The 16,801-nt window shown below is 40.5% G+C and overlaps 1 protein-coding gene across 1 annotated transcript in view; it reads right to left on the bottom strand.

The window, feature by feature from the left end:
* Positions 1 to 16,801, bottom strand: part of LOC124595775 (sushi, von Willebrand factor type A, EGF and pentraxin domain-containing protein 1) — a 152,459-nt gene that overhangs the window by 116,000 nt on the left and 19,658 nt on the right. The window contains exon 2 of the mRNA XM_047134661.1: positions 16,205 to 16,238. Coding sequence (XP_046990617.1) covers positions 16,205 to 16,238 — 34 coding nt within the window. The remainder of the gene's footprint in view (positions 1 to 16,204; positions 16,239 to 16,801) is intronic.

Raw genomic sequence — 16,801 nt, 5'->3', positions numbered from 1 at the left:
TGGGAGCTCTTGGTAAATTAAAAATCCAGTGGAATATTAAAAATTTGCAGAGGCTGGGAAGAAGAAGACTAAAGTTTCACATCTGAGTCAGAATAAGGAATCAGATTCATTAAAAAACTGCAGATGCACAGTGTTGTTAATTCTATCTTAAAAATGGAGGATTACCTTCAGAGTATGGTACAATAAACCTTAATCCTCACAATACTTAAAGAATGGTTCAAATAAAGAAATTTTTGCTGAAGACACAAGCATATTAATCAAGGGTACAAATCAGCCTTACATGACAAAGCTCAGATGATAGATGAGTAGTCCTACAGATAGTTCACAGCAAGTGTCTAAGTCTCAGCATCACTACGATTTTTATTATACAACTTCAAACAAGCAAGTCTGTTAGGATCAGAATTAGATATAAGTAATCGGTCCCTAAATGAAACACTGTGTATAAAATTTCTGGTGAATCAACAAACAGATAAATCAGTCAAGAAGGTAAGAATAATTTCAGTGTATTTTGCCCTCAGATGTATATTTCGCAATATTGACCTAAAGATAAGAATATTGACTATTTTCACTATCTTTTTTCTTACGGAATTATGTGATAGGGCAGTGTACATAAAGTAAACAGAGTGTTTATGCAGCAGTAATGAACAGTTAAGAATATTGTCCAAAGTAGTTAACCATAAACCCTTCAGGATCTTGGCATTCTTACAATCACTTTCCCTTACATTTACTCCTTAATGGTTTTCGCTAAAATGTTATCTACACAATCACAATGAAAGACACAAAATTAATTTTCAATTTCTGTCAGTAAACCTTGAAAAAATATAATATATGCTGTTCAGAACTTGTAAAAGGTTTCTTGCTAGTAGATGCCTAAAACAAGATGAGAAGCTGAAAGAAGATGTTGACAGTGTTAAATTCTTGGTATTACAGCTTGATAGTAAATTTAACTGGCAGGAGAATACCACAGAACTATTGAAGCTCCTACATAAATCTCTGTCTGCTACGCAAATGTTGTCAGACATAGGTGACATAAAAATGAAAGAGCTAGTGTACTATGCTTACTTTCATTCCACAATATCATGTACGATTATTTTCTGGGGTAACTCATTGAGCCAAACTAAAGTTTCCCGAGCTCAAAAATGTGCAATATGAATTATTTGTGGTGTGAACTCAAGAACGAGCTGCTGAAGGCTGTTTAAGGGACTTAGCGTATTAACTACTGCTTTCCAATACATTTTCTCATTAATGAAAATTATCATCAAAAATATATATCTTTTTTTTCAAACCAACAGCTCAGTTAGTGGAATTAATACTAGCAATAAGAACAAAATCCACAAAGATCTAAAGCCACTTACTCTGTTTCAGAAATACAATTTTCAATACCATGCCAGCTTGAGAAGAGTCTAAAGAACTTATTGGTGGCCAACTCCTCCTACTCCACTGATGAATTTCTTAGCAGATCTGACTTATGTATTTTATTAATAGTATCATTATAACGTGAATATTGCATACAATTTGACTTCTGTATGAAGTTTTTGGAGTAATGCTATCATTGTAAATAAGCACTATATATACACCTAAGTGTATTGACAATTTAATATTTGGTGACAAGTTCTATGCCCTTTTAAATGTAAATATGCTCAAGTTGTTGTTGTTGCTTTCTTTTCTTTTCGTCCCCACTCCCCCCCCCCCCCCCCCCCCCCCCACACACACACACACACACACCTGCAATTCAATTTCACATCCACAAGGCCAATTTCATTTGCGATCTGTGAAAGGTACATTATGATAACTGTTGATATTTTGTACATATTTGTTGTGTATTCTTTTTTTCTGACATATTCCGCATCTCAGAGGATCTCTTCACTATGGGACAATTGGAATGAGAAGAACACCTAATTTAATCTAATCTAGTCTAATCTTCAGGTAGACATTGCCTACATGTCTAGGGTTCTGAGTGGTGTCAGTACACTGGCGCACATCTCCCAAGATATTCAACAAAATTCCGTATAACATAGAACAAAAATTTGAAAGCCCAACCATATCACAAGCAAATTAAAAGCATTCTTCATTATTAAATGTATGAACAACTATTTTCTTTGAAAAATACCTACGTAATCACACACAGAGCAACCAACAGGAGAGAAACAACAGCTATTTAATAGAACTCACGAAACATTAGCTTTTTTTTTTTAAAAAATAGCTGCTTTCTTTCTGACTTAAAATCTCATATAACTTTATAATCTTATAATGCTAAAACTTAAGCTCAAGAAAAAAGGAAGTCTTTCATAACTAATTACGAAAGTGAAACTAATCACACAATCGTTTAAGGTACTGATGATAGGAAGTTGAAGAATCATCTCTATTTGATCTTCATCAACAACAGTGGCTTCTTCAATTGGACGCTATTTATTTAGTTTGCAGTTCTTTTTCGTCTTTTCTCGCCTATATAACAACTTTTCCAACAAACTGCTTAACACTTTATTCCCCTCTAATTTTACAAACAACCAATTATTGATACTTAGCTTCCTGTCCACAAGTACATCATCCCTGTCACTCTGATTATTAAGCGCCATAGATGTGCTCATGCTTTTTTTTAAATAATTGTCAGATAATATGTTAGATGAAGTGTTAAATTACGCACGTAACATTTTCTGACACGTCGAACTTCGTGCGTTGTGACAGCTTTTGTTTACGAGTATGGGGAGGCGCTGAACACATTGTTGTCTGCTAATTATGGTTGGCTATAGTATGGTTGGCTGCGCCGAAAAAGCTGTCAGCACCGATCTATACGTTCGAAGGAGTTACTTCCGTCAGCTACCGCGCCCTAACTCTGAAAAAGTAATTAGAGATTTGAATAGCAAAGTTTCACACAGATGTGAAATGTTTGCAACCAGTGAAGATGAAACATAACATTTTCATGATAAAATGAAAGGCAGCATGAACGCCGATAGGGCAACAGTCCTACAGAACAACTGCAATACGCTACAGTACTTGTGCATTAATTCATTTTGTATATGGCATCTTTGGGCCACGTTATTTCAACTGTCTTGCTTTACGCATTCTGTTGTTTGCCCAGTGCTCCGGCATTCGTTCTTGCTGTTGCTCCCTCCTCTCCTGGGTCCAAGGCTTTCCTGTTTTTAGTTTTGGTTATCAAGGGTGACCCCCATTTCTTTACGATCTTTGTCCACCTGTGTGATCCAGGCCCATTTTGTTTTCTTCTCCTGAAAGTAGGTGATCATACGATTGCTAAGTCTTCCAGGGCTCATTCGGGTCATATGTCCATAAAACACAATCCTTCTTTTCCGGATGGTATAGGTTATCTTCTCTATGTGGGAATACAGTTCATGATTGTGACGTCTTCTACATTCCCCATTCTCTTTGACGGGACCCATGATCTTTCTCAAAACTTTCCTTTTTCGATTAGGCCTTTTTTTTCATTACTAGGCATTCAGAAGTGTACAAGACCTCCGGACGGATAACACTGCAGTAATGCCTTAACTTTGCCTTGAACGATACTGATCTTTTGTTGCAGATGTTTTTGGTTAAATGATGTACTTGTGCATAATATAATTGTCGGTATGAGTGTAACAAAAAAAGAAAACCTTCTCTAGTTTTCATTGCCACTGATAATCTGTTCGCTCCAGTTCGAACAAAGTAACAACAACAGTCCAGTCGACTTTGCTTCTTTTGATCACAACCTGTCGAGTGCCGATTCCAATAATTAAGACTGTCGCGCAAACACAGTGTTAGATATTCATTCTTCACAAATACCTCTCCTCCATAAACACCGTTCAGCAGTTGCATAATGGATAGCTCATTGTCGTGCTTCTCTTAACTTGCGTTAAAGGAAGGTTATTTTCGCCTCCTGAACACTCCAGTAAATAAATTACGGTCAAAACGAGCTTTTTTAGCCAGTAGGTAACAGATTTTTCAGCAAATTCAAAACAGACGTGTATTCATTCATTCCGTTTAATTTACTTCAAAAGTTAATACTTTGGGAACTCATGGTTTACATTATGCTGCAATTCTTCTGCGTATAGCAGTCATTAATGCATCCTTCGAGTGCAAAAATGTTACACGTTTTTAACGTTTCCTAAAGGAGCCAATGGAAAGAGGAAAAATCCCCGAAACAATAAGAAATGGATGTTTGGATTCGATCAAATGAAGGAATCGTTGGGAACACTCGTTTCTCAAGCGGTCATAATCTGGTCATTGGGAACTAAGAGTCAACTAAATCCGTCCATGACACGGACATTAATGAGTTGTTTTCAGTCAGTTCTTTGACACTAAACTTAAAAAAAAGAAAACACACTCTCCGCAGCTCAGAACTTTTAAGAGATTTCCCACCAGTGTAAGCCTAAAAAAAAAAAAAAAAAAAAAAAAAAAGGAAAAGCGCATCCCTAAGGAATTATCCACATCGGGCAGAAGTCGGTAGGTGTAATGTACATGTAGAGACAAACAAATAATTATAATTTCAGAAAAATTAGATGATTTATTCAGGAGGACATGAGAACGAGCTTCACAAATTAAGCAAGTCAATAACGCGTTGGTCCACCTCTGCACCTTGTGATAGCAGTTATTCGGCTTGGCACTGACTCAGTTGTTGGCTGTAGTCCAGAGAGATATCACACCAAATTCCGTCCAATTGGCGCGTCAGAATCCCTAGATGATTGGAGAGCCCTGCCCATAATGCACCAAACGTTCTCAGTTGGGGAGAGATCCGGCGACCCTGCTGGCCAAGGTAGGGTTTGATGACGATGATGAAGTCCCATACTCCTTGACAGAGCCTAGGGGACGATGCGGGAGACCCGCATCGCTGTACTAGGCAAGGTTCTAGCGGAGGTGGTTTGCCATTGCCTTCCTCCGACCGTAATGGTGATGAATGATGATGATGAAGACGACACAACAACAGCCAGTCATCTCGAGGCAGGCGAAAATCCCTGACCCTGCCGGGAATCGAAACCGCAAGAACGAAGACAAGCAGTAGAAGCTCTCGCCGTGTGTAGGCGTGCATTATCCTGCTGAAATTGAAGTCCGGGCTGGCTTGCCTTGAAGAGCAACAAAACGGCGCGTAGAATATCATCGGTATACCGCTGTGCTGTAAATATGCCGCAGATGACGACCAAAGAGGTACTGCTATGAAAAGAAATGTCACCCCAGACCATGACAACTGGTTGTCGGGCCGTATGGAGGGCGACGGTCAGGTTGATATCCCACCACCGGCCGTGTCGTCTCCAGATACGTCTTCGGCCTGGAATGTCATTCACTGGAGTAGAATTTTCTTGAGTGAGTAGTTGACAGATGTGAAAATTACCAAACCATCAGTTTAATAAGTCACAGCTGCAAAATACCAACGCGAATTCTTTACAGATGAATTGAAAAACAGGTAGAAGCTGACCTCAGGAAAGATCAGTTTGGATTCCGTAGAAATGTTGGAACACGTGAGGCAATACTGACCTTACGACTTATCTTAGAAGAAAGATTAAGGAAAGGCAAACCTACGTTTCTAGCATTTGTAGACTTGGAGAAAGCTTTTGACAATGTTGACTGGAATACTCTCTTTCAAATTCTGAAGGTGGCAGGGGTGAAATATAGGGAGCGAAAGGCTATTTACAATTTGTATAGAAACCAGATGGCAGTTATAAGAGTCGAGGGGCATGAAAGGGAAGCAGTGATTGGGAAGGGAGTGAGACAGGGTTGTAGCCTCTCCCCGATGTTATTCAATCTGTATATTGAGTAAGCAGTAAAGGAAACAATTCGGAGTAGGTATTAAAATCCATGGAGAAGAAATAAAAACTTTGAGGTTCGCCAATGACATTGTAATTCTGTCAGAGACAGCAAAGGACTTGGAACAGCAGTTGAACGGAATGGACAGTGTCTTGAAAGGAGGATATAAGATTAACATCAACAAAAGCAAAACGAGGATAATGGAATGTAGTCGAATTAAGTCGGGGCATACTGAGGGAATTAGATTAGGAAATGAGACACTTAAAGCAGTAAAGGAGTTTTGCTATTTAGGGAGCAAAGTAACTGACGATGGTCGAAGCAGAGAGGATATAAAATGTAGACTGGCAATGGCAAAGAAAGCGTTTCTGAAGAGGAGAAATTTGTTAATATCGAGTATAGATTTAAGTGTCAGGAAGTCGTTTCTGAAAGTATTTGTATGGAGTGTAGCCATGTATGGAAGTGAAACATGGACGATAAATAGTTTGGACAATAAGAGAATATAAGCTTTCGAAATGTGGTGCTACAGAAGAATGCTGAAGATTAGATGGGTAGGTCACATAACTAATGAGGAGGTACTGAATAGAATTGGGGAGAAGAGGAGTTTGTGGCACAACTTGACAAGAAGAAGAGACCGGTTGGTAGGACATGTTCTAAGGCATCAAGGGATCACAAATTTAGCATTGGAGGGCAGCGTGGAGGGTAAAAATCGTAGAGTGAGACCAAGAGATGAATACACTAAGCAGATTCAGAAGGATGTAGGCTGCAGTAAGTACTGAGAGATCAAGAAGCTTGCACAGGATAGAGTAGCATGGAGACCTGCAACAAATCAGTCTCAGGACTGAAGACCACAACAACAACAACGAGTAGTGCTGATTCGAGCCGAGCCCCGATGATCTGTGAAGACTCAGTGCATTGAATATTTACATGTTTTGCGACAAGTCTGCTATTACCTTTTAAAATGAAAATACGATTGTTTGAGTTATTCCACAGTCATGAATACCATTTCACTTGAGGCCTGTGGAAGGTACATTAGCATATCTGTTTTTCTTTGTAAAAATGTACTGTATAGTCTTGTTTCCTGAAATGTTCTATTTCATGGATGATCTCACTATGGATCTATTGGAACGAAAAGTATATCTAATTTAATCACCTGAGAACATGCCCCGCGCGAGTCAGTGTAATGGACCGAACGAACAGATCACTTGCATTCGCATACCCATCGAGTGCAGAACTTCATCAACCCCTACCCTTCTCCCATTACACAAAAAAGTCTACAAAATCAGAATTCTGATCCTGCCCCGCCACACAGAAAAGGGAATCAGTTCAGCATCAGTTTGAAGAAAGGACGCACATGTAGCGGATACAGTCTAGTTTAGAGTGTAACCAAAACCATTGGCCGCGAAATTTTAAAAGTTTTCCATCGTTCATCCTGAAACTAATACGAGACGCCTCCCGCCAACACCGACTCAAAGGAAGGCCTCAGCGCTTGTTGGTGACGTCACGTCAGCTAGGCACGGCGAACGCCAGGTCGATTGCAGGCAGAAACGCCTGAGCGTGCTTATCACTATAAATCACTTATTTTTGGACAAAATTTTGGTATTGTTTTGGATTCTGCAGTTTTATTTAGATGAAAGATTTTCTTACTATCGTAAAGCTACAAATGAAGATCATAGTTCTGTATTACTGAATCCTGTCGAAACAAATGTAGATCATTATGAGAAGATGCTTTGCCCCATTGCAAGCTTCGGAAATTTTACATTCAAATAACTGTATTTACTTGATCCATTTTGTTATCGAAACTTACCCCAACCCCCTTACAATGAACTCGTTTCTTTTATTTATTTATTTATTTTCGTTTGACATCGTCACTGGAAATGTGAACTAATTTACATGTGTAAATGTCCAACTGTTGCCAGTCATTAGATTACAGTTCTTTTCAACGAAAGGAATTCTAAACAGGAAACAAAATAGCTTCATATATCTAAAATACTGCCGAGCTTAAACTTTTTTAAACATGCACATTAGAAAAGATAAATATTCCCCTTTTGCAACTAAAAGGAGAAACTTTATAAGATAAAAAAATTATTTGCTAAAACAAGTAACTCTCTTTTGCTTCTTCTTCTGTCGCCCATCCCCTCCCCCAACGTGTACAATCGCAAGATATTTCATTAACATTCAGTGCTTCTCACCGCATAGTCAACCAAGATACCCAAAGAAGAGCACCAATACGTTCACAGTTTCTTGTAAAAGCAACCCAGTACAAACGTAACTTCCTCAGATTTACAAATAAGGTAAAGAAGCACGAATTCTGTTGCTGCTGGACCATGAAGTTGTTTTTGTGTGTCAATCCTTAAAACAGGTGGAAATATAAGTTCAGGAGTACACTATTTGTTAAGAAGTGTAATGAACTGCACAATTAGTTGATGGCAGAAATCTCTGAGAACAATGTGTGTTGGTCAACTACCGCCAATAGTTAAACATTTTCGTGTGTCAGAGAAGGAGACACCACCATTATGAGTATGCCTGCAACAGACCTGGCGTTGGCCGTGCCTAGCTGACGTGACGTCACCAACAAGCGCCGAGGCCTTCCTTTGAGTCGGTGTTGCTCCCGCCCGCCATTTCTCCACCGCCCCTCTCCCTCACCTCTCGATGCTCAGATCCCGGCCAGGCGTATGATCTTCATCAATGATGGTGAGTATTGTCTTGAGGGAGACCCAGGCGCAAATTCTAGAAGTGTAATATATGACGAAAGGAACTATAGAAGAACTTATATTTATCCAGATGCTCGGTTTCGAAAGATTACCTCCTACACAGTACGTCAGCATTAAAGGCGTTAATAAGTAGTTCTACACCAAATAAAATGATTGTGAACGTGTTTTTACGGTATGTGCATAAGCGTATATTAATTCTATTTATTTCGTGTTCCGTAGATCCAAACAGCGAGTGATTCGCAGGCATACGAAACGTGTCCGACTGCTCGAATATAGCTTACGTGGCAATAAAAGATACAATGTAAAAATAGTATCAACTAATTTCAGTAGTGCACCTCTGCGTGATGCACAACGCCTCTCTTGTAACGTCTGACAACGGAGTTCGTTGAGCGCCTCTGTAACGCCCTCGTATCTACTGAACGATTCCGTGTCGAAACGCGTCGCCGTTCGTTTGATCTTTTCTATCTCTTCTATCAGTCCTGCCTGGTAAGGATGATGAACAACACTCAAGAATAGGTGGAAACAGCGCCTTATAAGCCACTTCCTTCGTGGATGAGTTACGCTTCCTTCAGATTCTCCCTATGAATCTCAGTCTGGCTTTTCCTACTATTTGTTGCATGTGGTCATTCCACTGAAGGTCTTCCAACAGTTTCTCATCAATAATGTAGTTGTGCCAGGGTCGACTGCTAGAGCTTACACCATTCATCAATCCTCGGCAGATCATTCTGCAAATCGATACCGTCTTCTGGCGTTGCTACTTCGTTACAGACAGCCGCATCATCTGTGAACAGCCTTGAGCATCCGACGCATTCTACTAGATCATTTATGTACATTGCAAACAATAAAGGTCCTGTCACACTCCCTGGGATACAACGGAAACTACATTTACATCTGTCGATTTTATTCCATTAGGAGCGACGTTCTGAGTTCTACCTGCAACCCAGTAGCAAATCTGGTCCGTACCTGCAATCCAGTAGCAAATCTGGTCTGTTACTCCGTAAGCTCGTTTTTTTTTTTCACTAAACGGCAGCGCGGGACGGTGTCGAATGGCTTCCTGAAATCAAGGAGCTTGCCATCAACCTAAACGCCGTTGTCTACAGTGCTATGGATCTCACGAAGGAACGCAGCGAGTTGAGTTTCGCAGTATCTCTGTTTGCCGAATCAGTGTTGATTTTTTATATATTTTCCTTCACCAAAAACGTCATAACGCTTGAGCATAAAACATGTTCCATAATTCTACAACAGATTGACGTGAATGATATACGTCTGTAATCGTGTGTCCTGCGTCTCTTCTTGAAAACAGTAAAGACCTGCGCTCTTTTCCAGTTGCTATGTACCATTCGTTGCTCCAGTGATCTACGATAAGCTGCTAGAAAGGGAACGAGTTCTTTCGCGTAATCTTTGTAGAATCTGATAGGTATCTCATCTGGTCCTGATGGCTTTCCACTACTAAGCGATTGAAATTGCGTTTCTGTTCCGCGATCGGTTGTCTCGATATCTGCCATATAGAACATTCTTACGATGACAGAAAGGAGGGACTTTGTTATGATCTTCCGGGATGAAACAATTCAGTATTTCGACCTTTTATCTGTTATATTCCGTTTCGGTGCCAGTATGGTCTCTGAATGAATGAATAGATGATTTCGAACCTCTTACTGATTTTACATAATATCAAAACCTCTAGCCTTTTGTCAGTTGACAAAATTTTATTTTCAAAATCTCTCATTGCTCTCTTTACGCCTATTTTCATATGCATTGATAGACGTTCCCTCTAGTGTCAACATACTTTGCGACACCAACAATATCTGCTTGACAGACTTTGTTTGTACGTTTGTACGCTTGTTTGACAAACCCGTAAATAGAAAAGACTTCCTTCTTATTTTTCCTTAGCGTTCGTTCCGCCTGGTGGCTGGGTCCGCTGAGTGGACTCGCTATCTCCATTTCGGTCGGTCGTGGGCCGTGTATTGAACGAAGATTTACAGCCTCTGGGTCGCTCTGCAGTGTCGGCTCATCGCTGTCTGTCGTCCCCTGGGTCTCTTTCCCATGTCTTCCACTGTGTAGGCTGTCTTTGCAGCAGTATCGCCCTCTGCGCGTAGCCCATGTGCAAACCATCACAGGCGGCTTTGTCGCATTTTCTTCTGAAACCCCAAAACGTATCCTGACTGTCGTTCGAAACGTGATCCAGACGAGTGATGACACAAGCCCATCTAAGCCTCTTAGTCTCCATAACCCTTAGTCGTCGTTCTAACTCTTTTGTAGCTGGCCAACATTCGGTGTTGTGGAGAACAAGGGAACATATGACAGTCCGGCAGGTCTTTTAACTTCAGATTATCCTTAATCCGACGATCCTAGGTGACTCCTGTTGTCATTCGCTTCTTCTTCCAGGCTGCCTGCGTCCTTGGGTTGACCTCGTCTGTATGTTGGCCATCGCTAGAAATTGAAGAGCAGAGATCCTTAAAATTTGTTACTCGTGGTAGATCTTCCCGTTAAAGTTGTTGTCCCCAACTTCTCGTGGTTCTGATGACATGTACTCAGTTTTCTTGTTGTTGAGGCGCAGCCCATACCGCGCAAGTTGGTCGTTCCACTCTTGTGTCTGGCACTGGAGATTAAACTCGTCCTCCGCAGCCAACGTGAAAAGAGAGAATTTGACAAATTAGTTTGTTAGTTTACGGGGGTCTTTACACTCTAGGTCTGTATATAATTCCCACCATAAAAAAATACGATAATTGTTGGTAGCGGTCGTAAGTTGTTGTTGACTACACCCGAATACTGTGACCATAGTCTTTAAAAACGGATGACGAGCTTCGAGAGCTCGAGTGCTATAATAGGGACTAAATGGAAAAATATGTAATGAAGATTAGGTTTTTATTGTTAGGGTTTTAACTTTCCATAGATGGCACTGACCACATCCTTTACGAAGTGATCATCTCCTTGGTGAAGACTGGTTTACTTTCGCTCTCTATGCTGGTCTATACTGTGCAAGCCTCTTTCATCCCTGCATGACTGCCGGCCCAGTGGCCGAGAGGTCCTAGGCGCTACAGTCTGGAACCGCGCGACCGCTACGGTCGCAGGTTCGAATCCTGCCTCGGGCATGGATGTGTATGATGTCCTTAGGTTACTTAGGTTTAAGTAGTTGTTCTAGGGGACTGATGACCTCAGAAGTTAAGTCCCATAGTGCTGAGAGCCATTTGAACCCTGCATGACTATACTTGAACTTCCTTACTGTCCTTAATCTAACCTTAGTCTCTCTCTGCAATTTTTACAATCTGTTCCTTTCATCGTTATCAAATTGATGATTCCTTGATTCCTAAGGACGTATCCTATCAACCGATTCCATTTATGACTTTTCTCCCCAATTCCATTCAGTATCTCCTCGTTAGTTAACTCAGTCTACCTACCTAATCTTCAGCATTCTTTAGCAAAGTTTTTCAAAAGCTTCTACTCTCTTCTCGTCAGACATGTCTATCGTTCACATTTCTCTTCCTGACTTTAATTCTCTTTCCAAATTTCTCCTTAGTTGCGTTTACCACTTGCTCATGTACAGATTGAATAGGACAGACGATATACTGCGACCGGGTCTCTCTTCATTCTCAACCACTGTTTATCTTTCACGTCGTTCGTTTCTTATAACTGCAGTCTGAATTCTGGACAGATTGAAGACAACCAGTCATTCCATTTATTTTATCCCTGCTACCTACAGATTTCAAAGACATTCAACGTTGCCCAAATCTTTTGTTAAATATAAAAGTTTTATAAACGTAGGTTTGTCTTTTTCAGTCTATCTTTAAAATACGTCGTAGGAAATATGTTGTCCCACATCTTCCTACATTTCTTCGGAACCCAAACTGATCTTCCCGAAGGTAACAGCTTTGAATTCTTCCATATATTATTGGCGTCTGAATTTTGCAACCATATGTTATTAAACTCGTGGTTTAGTGGTATGCAGACCTCTCAGCACTTTCCTTCTTTAGAACTGGAATTACTATGACCTTCGTGGAGTCTGCGGATATTTCGCCTGTCTCATACATCTTGCAAACCAGGTGAGATAGTTTTCTTATAGGATTTTCTCCAAAGGATCTCAACAATTTGAGGTAATTCTCTCATCTACTACAGGTCCCTTGTTTCGACTCAGTGTTCCATCAAATTCGTCTCGCATTACTACCTTTCCCATCTCATCTTCCTCGTTGCTTCTAACAATATTATCTCAAAGTTCGTTTCATTTATTTAGCCCTTCTATACTCCTTTCCACATTTAGGATTTCACTTTTCTGATTTCCATTTAAGTTCGTAATATTCAATGCAGCACTCAACACAACCAAAGCAGTGCTGCTCAGTGGCCATGTATGCAGAGAGCTGTTGTCTTTTATATAATTTTCTGGCGACCTGCCTGTCGTGCGTACTGACTGCACAGAGCTAAGACTCCCCGTAGCTTGAGCAATCGCCGGACGCCTCACTGCCTCCTTATCCCGAGCGGCTGGACCTTCCGCCCCGGCTCTCTCCAACATCTCTGCAAGTAGGTCGGCTAAGAGCGCCACAGGTATGCCAGACGTAGTAGAAAGCGACCCTCCGACGAGTACACCTGGCGCAGCCTCCGGGTAGTCTCACCCAGCACACCTGCGTCTGCGTCCATTCTTCAAAAGTCTACGCATGATGGAGTGGGGTGTCTGTGAGGTCGGCAATGGGGAGGCGTCCCTAGGTAGCGTGTGGTCGATCAGGTCGATCACACTTGCGAACTCTTTGTGTGTCTCGAGACCTTGTTCGCAGTACGTAGACCCTGTATCTCACGCATAAAGGTACATCCCCAGGTTAAATGAACTATCTTGATGAAACTTTCAAGTGTATCTGAAGGAGTCAAAACAAAGCAATATGTATTTTTTCGTTTTTGCCCAATTTCGCTTTTAAGGGGTGAACACACCATTTGGCATACTAGGTTTAGAGTAGGGAAGGGAAAAATCGACCGGTTAAAACCGATACCGGTGTTTTACTTCTGAATAACCGTTTTTTCAGTATTTCTTTGGTCTTGGTTATAAAAGGTGTTTTACCACCCCAAAAAGCTGACAATTATGCATTTTTTCTCCCGCATAGGGAAAGAAAACTTCTGTCTTCTGACGTGGTCAGACGCTAGTTCATCAGATTCTCATTCGTCACAAGAACATTTGGAACTTCATAAAGAGAGTCTTGAGTTCTTGTTCCAAACTCCCTATTAGTCTCTTTTAAAACTATGAAAGAGAGGCGGGTGTGGTCTGTGAGGAAAAACCGTTTCTTCTGTCGTACCTGAGGACAAGGAACATGTTAATTTGGTGATCCCAAAGGACTCGACGGGACGGGTACAGCCTTTGGACGTATACAGCGTTCGATGTTGGAAGAATTTTGTGCGAAAATTTTCAGATCTATTTATGCTGGATTATTATGACGTCAACTCTGCTTGCGAAACAATATAATCAATCTGCAGTCGCTAATACATAATCAATTCTCTTCGGCAAGGTTTTCCAGAGTACTGGAATATGCCTGGTACTTATCAGGATATTCAGAGAATCGCCCGCCACGATTTGGAAATCCTGCTGGATTTGGTTTTTATTGTGTTGTGCATCGTATGTATTATGTGAAGAAACTTCGTTCTTTTTAATTACGTAGTGTAGGACTGTTTGAACCATTTCTTCACAGATAATCATTACTATAATGATTTTGTATTATAATAATGCGCTTTTTTATTTTAAATTAACAAAATACAAGTGTGAAACGTTAAGTTAAAAATCATGAATTTTCAAAATAACAATTTAGAACATAAACAAAAATAAGAAAAGCAAATAATTAGAATAAGAATGAACGTTTAGATATTTTAATCAGGTATGTTGAAAATACTCTGACAGCACATTGTGTACAACTTATTTTCCAAAGCACATTGTGTACAACCTATATTCCAGAAATAGTATTTCAGAAACCAACTTTATGACATTTGAATGGATGTGGCGTGAAAGCTTCTTTAATTTATGTTGCAACAAAATATTTCGTTGGATTATTTTGGCCCCGCTACACACCAGCAGAGTTTCATCAAGATTGTTTATTTCCCCCTAGGAATGTTCCTTGTCAGATATTCTCAGAGGGACACTGAATGATTTAGCAGACATTGCACAGTGTTACGGTCTGCAGAATAGAGGTGGGAAAACTGACAACCCGCAAAGCCCTTCAACATGTCGGCAAACAGCCTGATGCTTAATTTCTGTAAGTTTTATGGCTGCATAGTGTCTCTAAACCTTCGTGTTTACATCTAACAACATGGACGAAGTATTTTACGCCGCACCATCGTATGACAAGCCATTCTCGGTTATCTTTCCGTCTCAAATTTCAATTAAATCTCAGACTTTGAGCGTTTGGTCCAAGCACAACTCTTTGCAGCAAGCATATAGTGCTGGAAACAGTAAATAATAACAATTACAGTGAAATGCGTTTTGACGCGAAAAGTCGTATATGCTTTTCACTGTGCACCTAATTATACAATGATATTTAAGAGACGCCTCCCACTTAATGATGGCGGTTTAACCGTCAGTTCGTCACTTATTGCTGTATCCATCGAATTTTGACGTTGTGGGAAAAACTCGAACGCCAATCAAAATGGGAAAAAGGTGTAATTCGGCTTCAGCAACAAAGTTTTTATTTCATCGACCACGCGTTCGACGGCGAGGGTGAGCGTAAGATAATCAGTTAGTAAGTACGGCGACAGGGGATGATAAGAGCTACAAGGTGTCATCTGTACGGCATTACTGGCTGCTCTTTGGAATATCATATTCAGTAATAGCGTGAGAGATCAACAGCGCTGTCAGCAAGGTATTGCTCTATTACGGGAAACTGCACTCTTCGATTATTTTTTTATTCTGTCCTTACTGTACTAGTGCAAATATTTTTTCTGATGACAGTAGCCCTCTTTTACCGGGTAGAGTCGTGTTCTATCAGCGTGCTGAAGAACGTGACAACGGACGACACGGTACTGGACCTTCTCCAGTTTCATTTAAGTGTATGACGTATGTCGAAAAGGCTAACCAAAGTACCATTTGAGTTGTGAGTAACCACCAGAAGGCGAACGATGTTGACATTGTTTCGCAGAGAGTACATTAGTGTAATTTGTCATTTTCGAACGTCTTCATGGATAAATTAAGAAGTAAATGCAAACGATACACCGTGTGATTTCTGAAAAAGAGTAGTTTATCGACAAACAACGCTACATCTTTCTCATATAACCTATTTTTCATTCACTGTTCTTGAGCATTGCTCTTCTTATATCGAAATAGTCAGCAACCAGTTGCATAAAAATAATTTAATCTCTTAACCGGTTTCAGGCGCTTCGAGCCCTTCTTCAGAAGGTCAAAGCAATCGCATTATTTACTAGTGCCAACGATTAAGTGCTTGCAGCTTATTGTTGTGGTCAAGTGGTTCATAGTGCCTGTACAACAATGATATTAAGAAGCGAAACAACTTGTTGCAGTCAAACAACTTGCTGCATCTTAATGATAACACTCGCAAATAATGAGATAATTATAACCTTCTGAAGAAGGGCACTAAGAGAGTTTCAGCAGAAAATTTAAGGTGGATACGGAAAACGTAACAGCAAAGTGCAACTACCAAAATTTTGAAAATAAGCACATAGTGAACTTGAACAGATTCTTGTCGATGGCTATAAACGGTTTATAAACCTAAAAAGTTCTCAATTCCCGTCCCATTCTCCTCAGTTTGTAACTATGAAAACTCGTTAGATGTTTGTGTACTTACCGTTTGGACAGGAGAACAGACTACTACTGGGACTCTGAAATGGAAGAAGGACCAAAATTAGTGTCATCAAAACACGAAACACACTTGTACACAGAAATATTAATTTAATGTATCCGTGCAAAAGAAAAAGACCTAAAAATTACCCATGACGATATTCTAATTTTAGTTGTGGACCGTTCTCCACTTTCAACACCTGATTTCTAAAACAAAATAAAAAATATTGTTACAAGAGAAGAAATTTATCCAACCGTCAGTATTCCTGGGCGTTTGGACAACGTCGCAAAAGTTTCGCTGAGAAGCCCTTGCACATCCTCCATGCAGTCCCGATGGCTCCCCCTGTGATTTCCGTATATCTGGAGCTCTGAAGGAAGACGTTCGTGACCGTTGATTTGCTTCGGTCGAAGAGGTGCACGCCTGTGTTCGATCATGGTTCAGTAGTCAACCGCAAACATCTACATCTACATCTGCGTCTACACACATACTCCGCAATCCACCATACGGTGCGTGGCGGAGGGTGCCTCGTACCACAACTAGCATCTTCTCTCCCTGTTCCACTCCCAAACAGAACGAGGGGAAAATGACTGCCTATATGCCTCT

The sequence above is a fragment of the Schistocerca americana genome, chromosome 2 (assembly GCF_021461395.2).
Source record: "Schistocerca americana isolate TAMUIC-IGC-003095 chromosome 2, iqSchAmer2.1, whole genome shotgun sequence".
NCBI lineage: Eukaryota > Metazoa > Arthropoda > Insecta > Orthoptera > Acrididae > Schistocerca > Schistocerca americana.
This window is presented reverse-complemented; position numbering and strand designations above follow the sequence as displayed.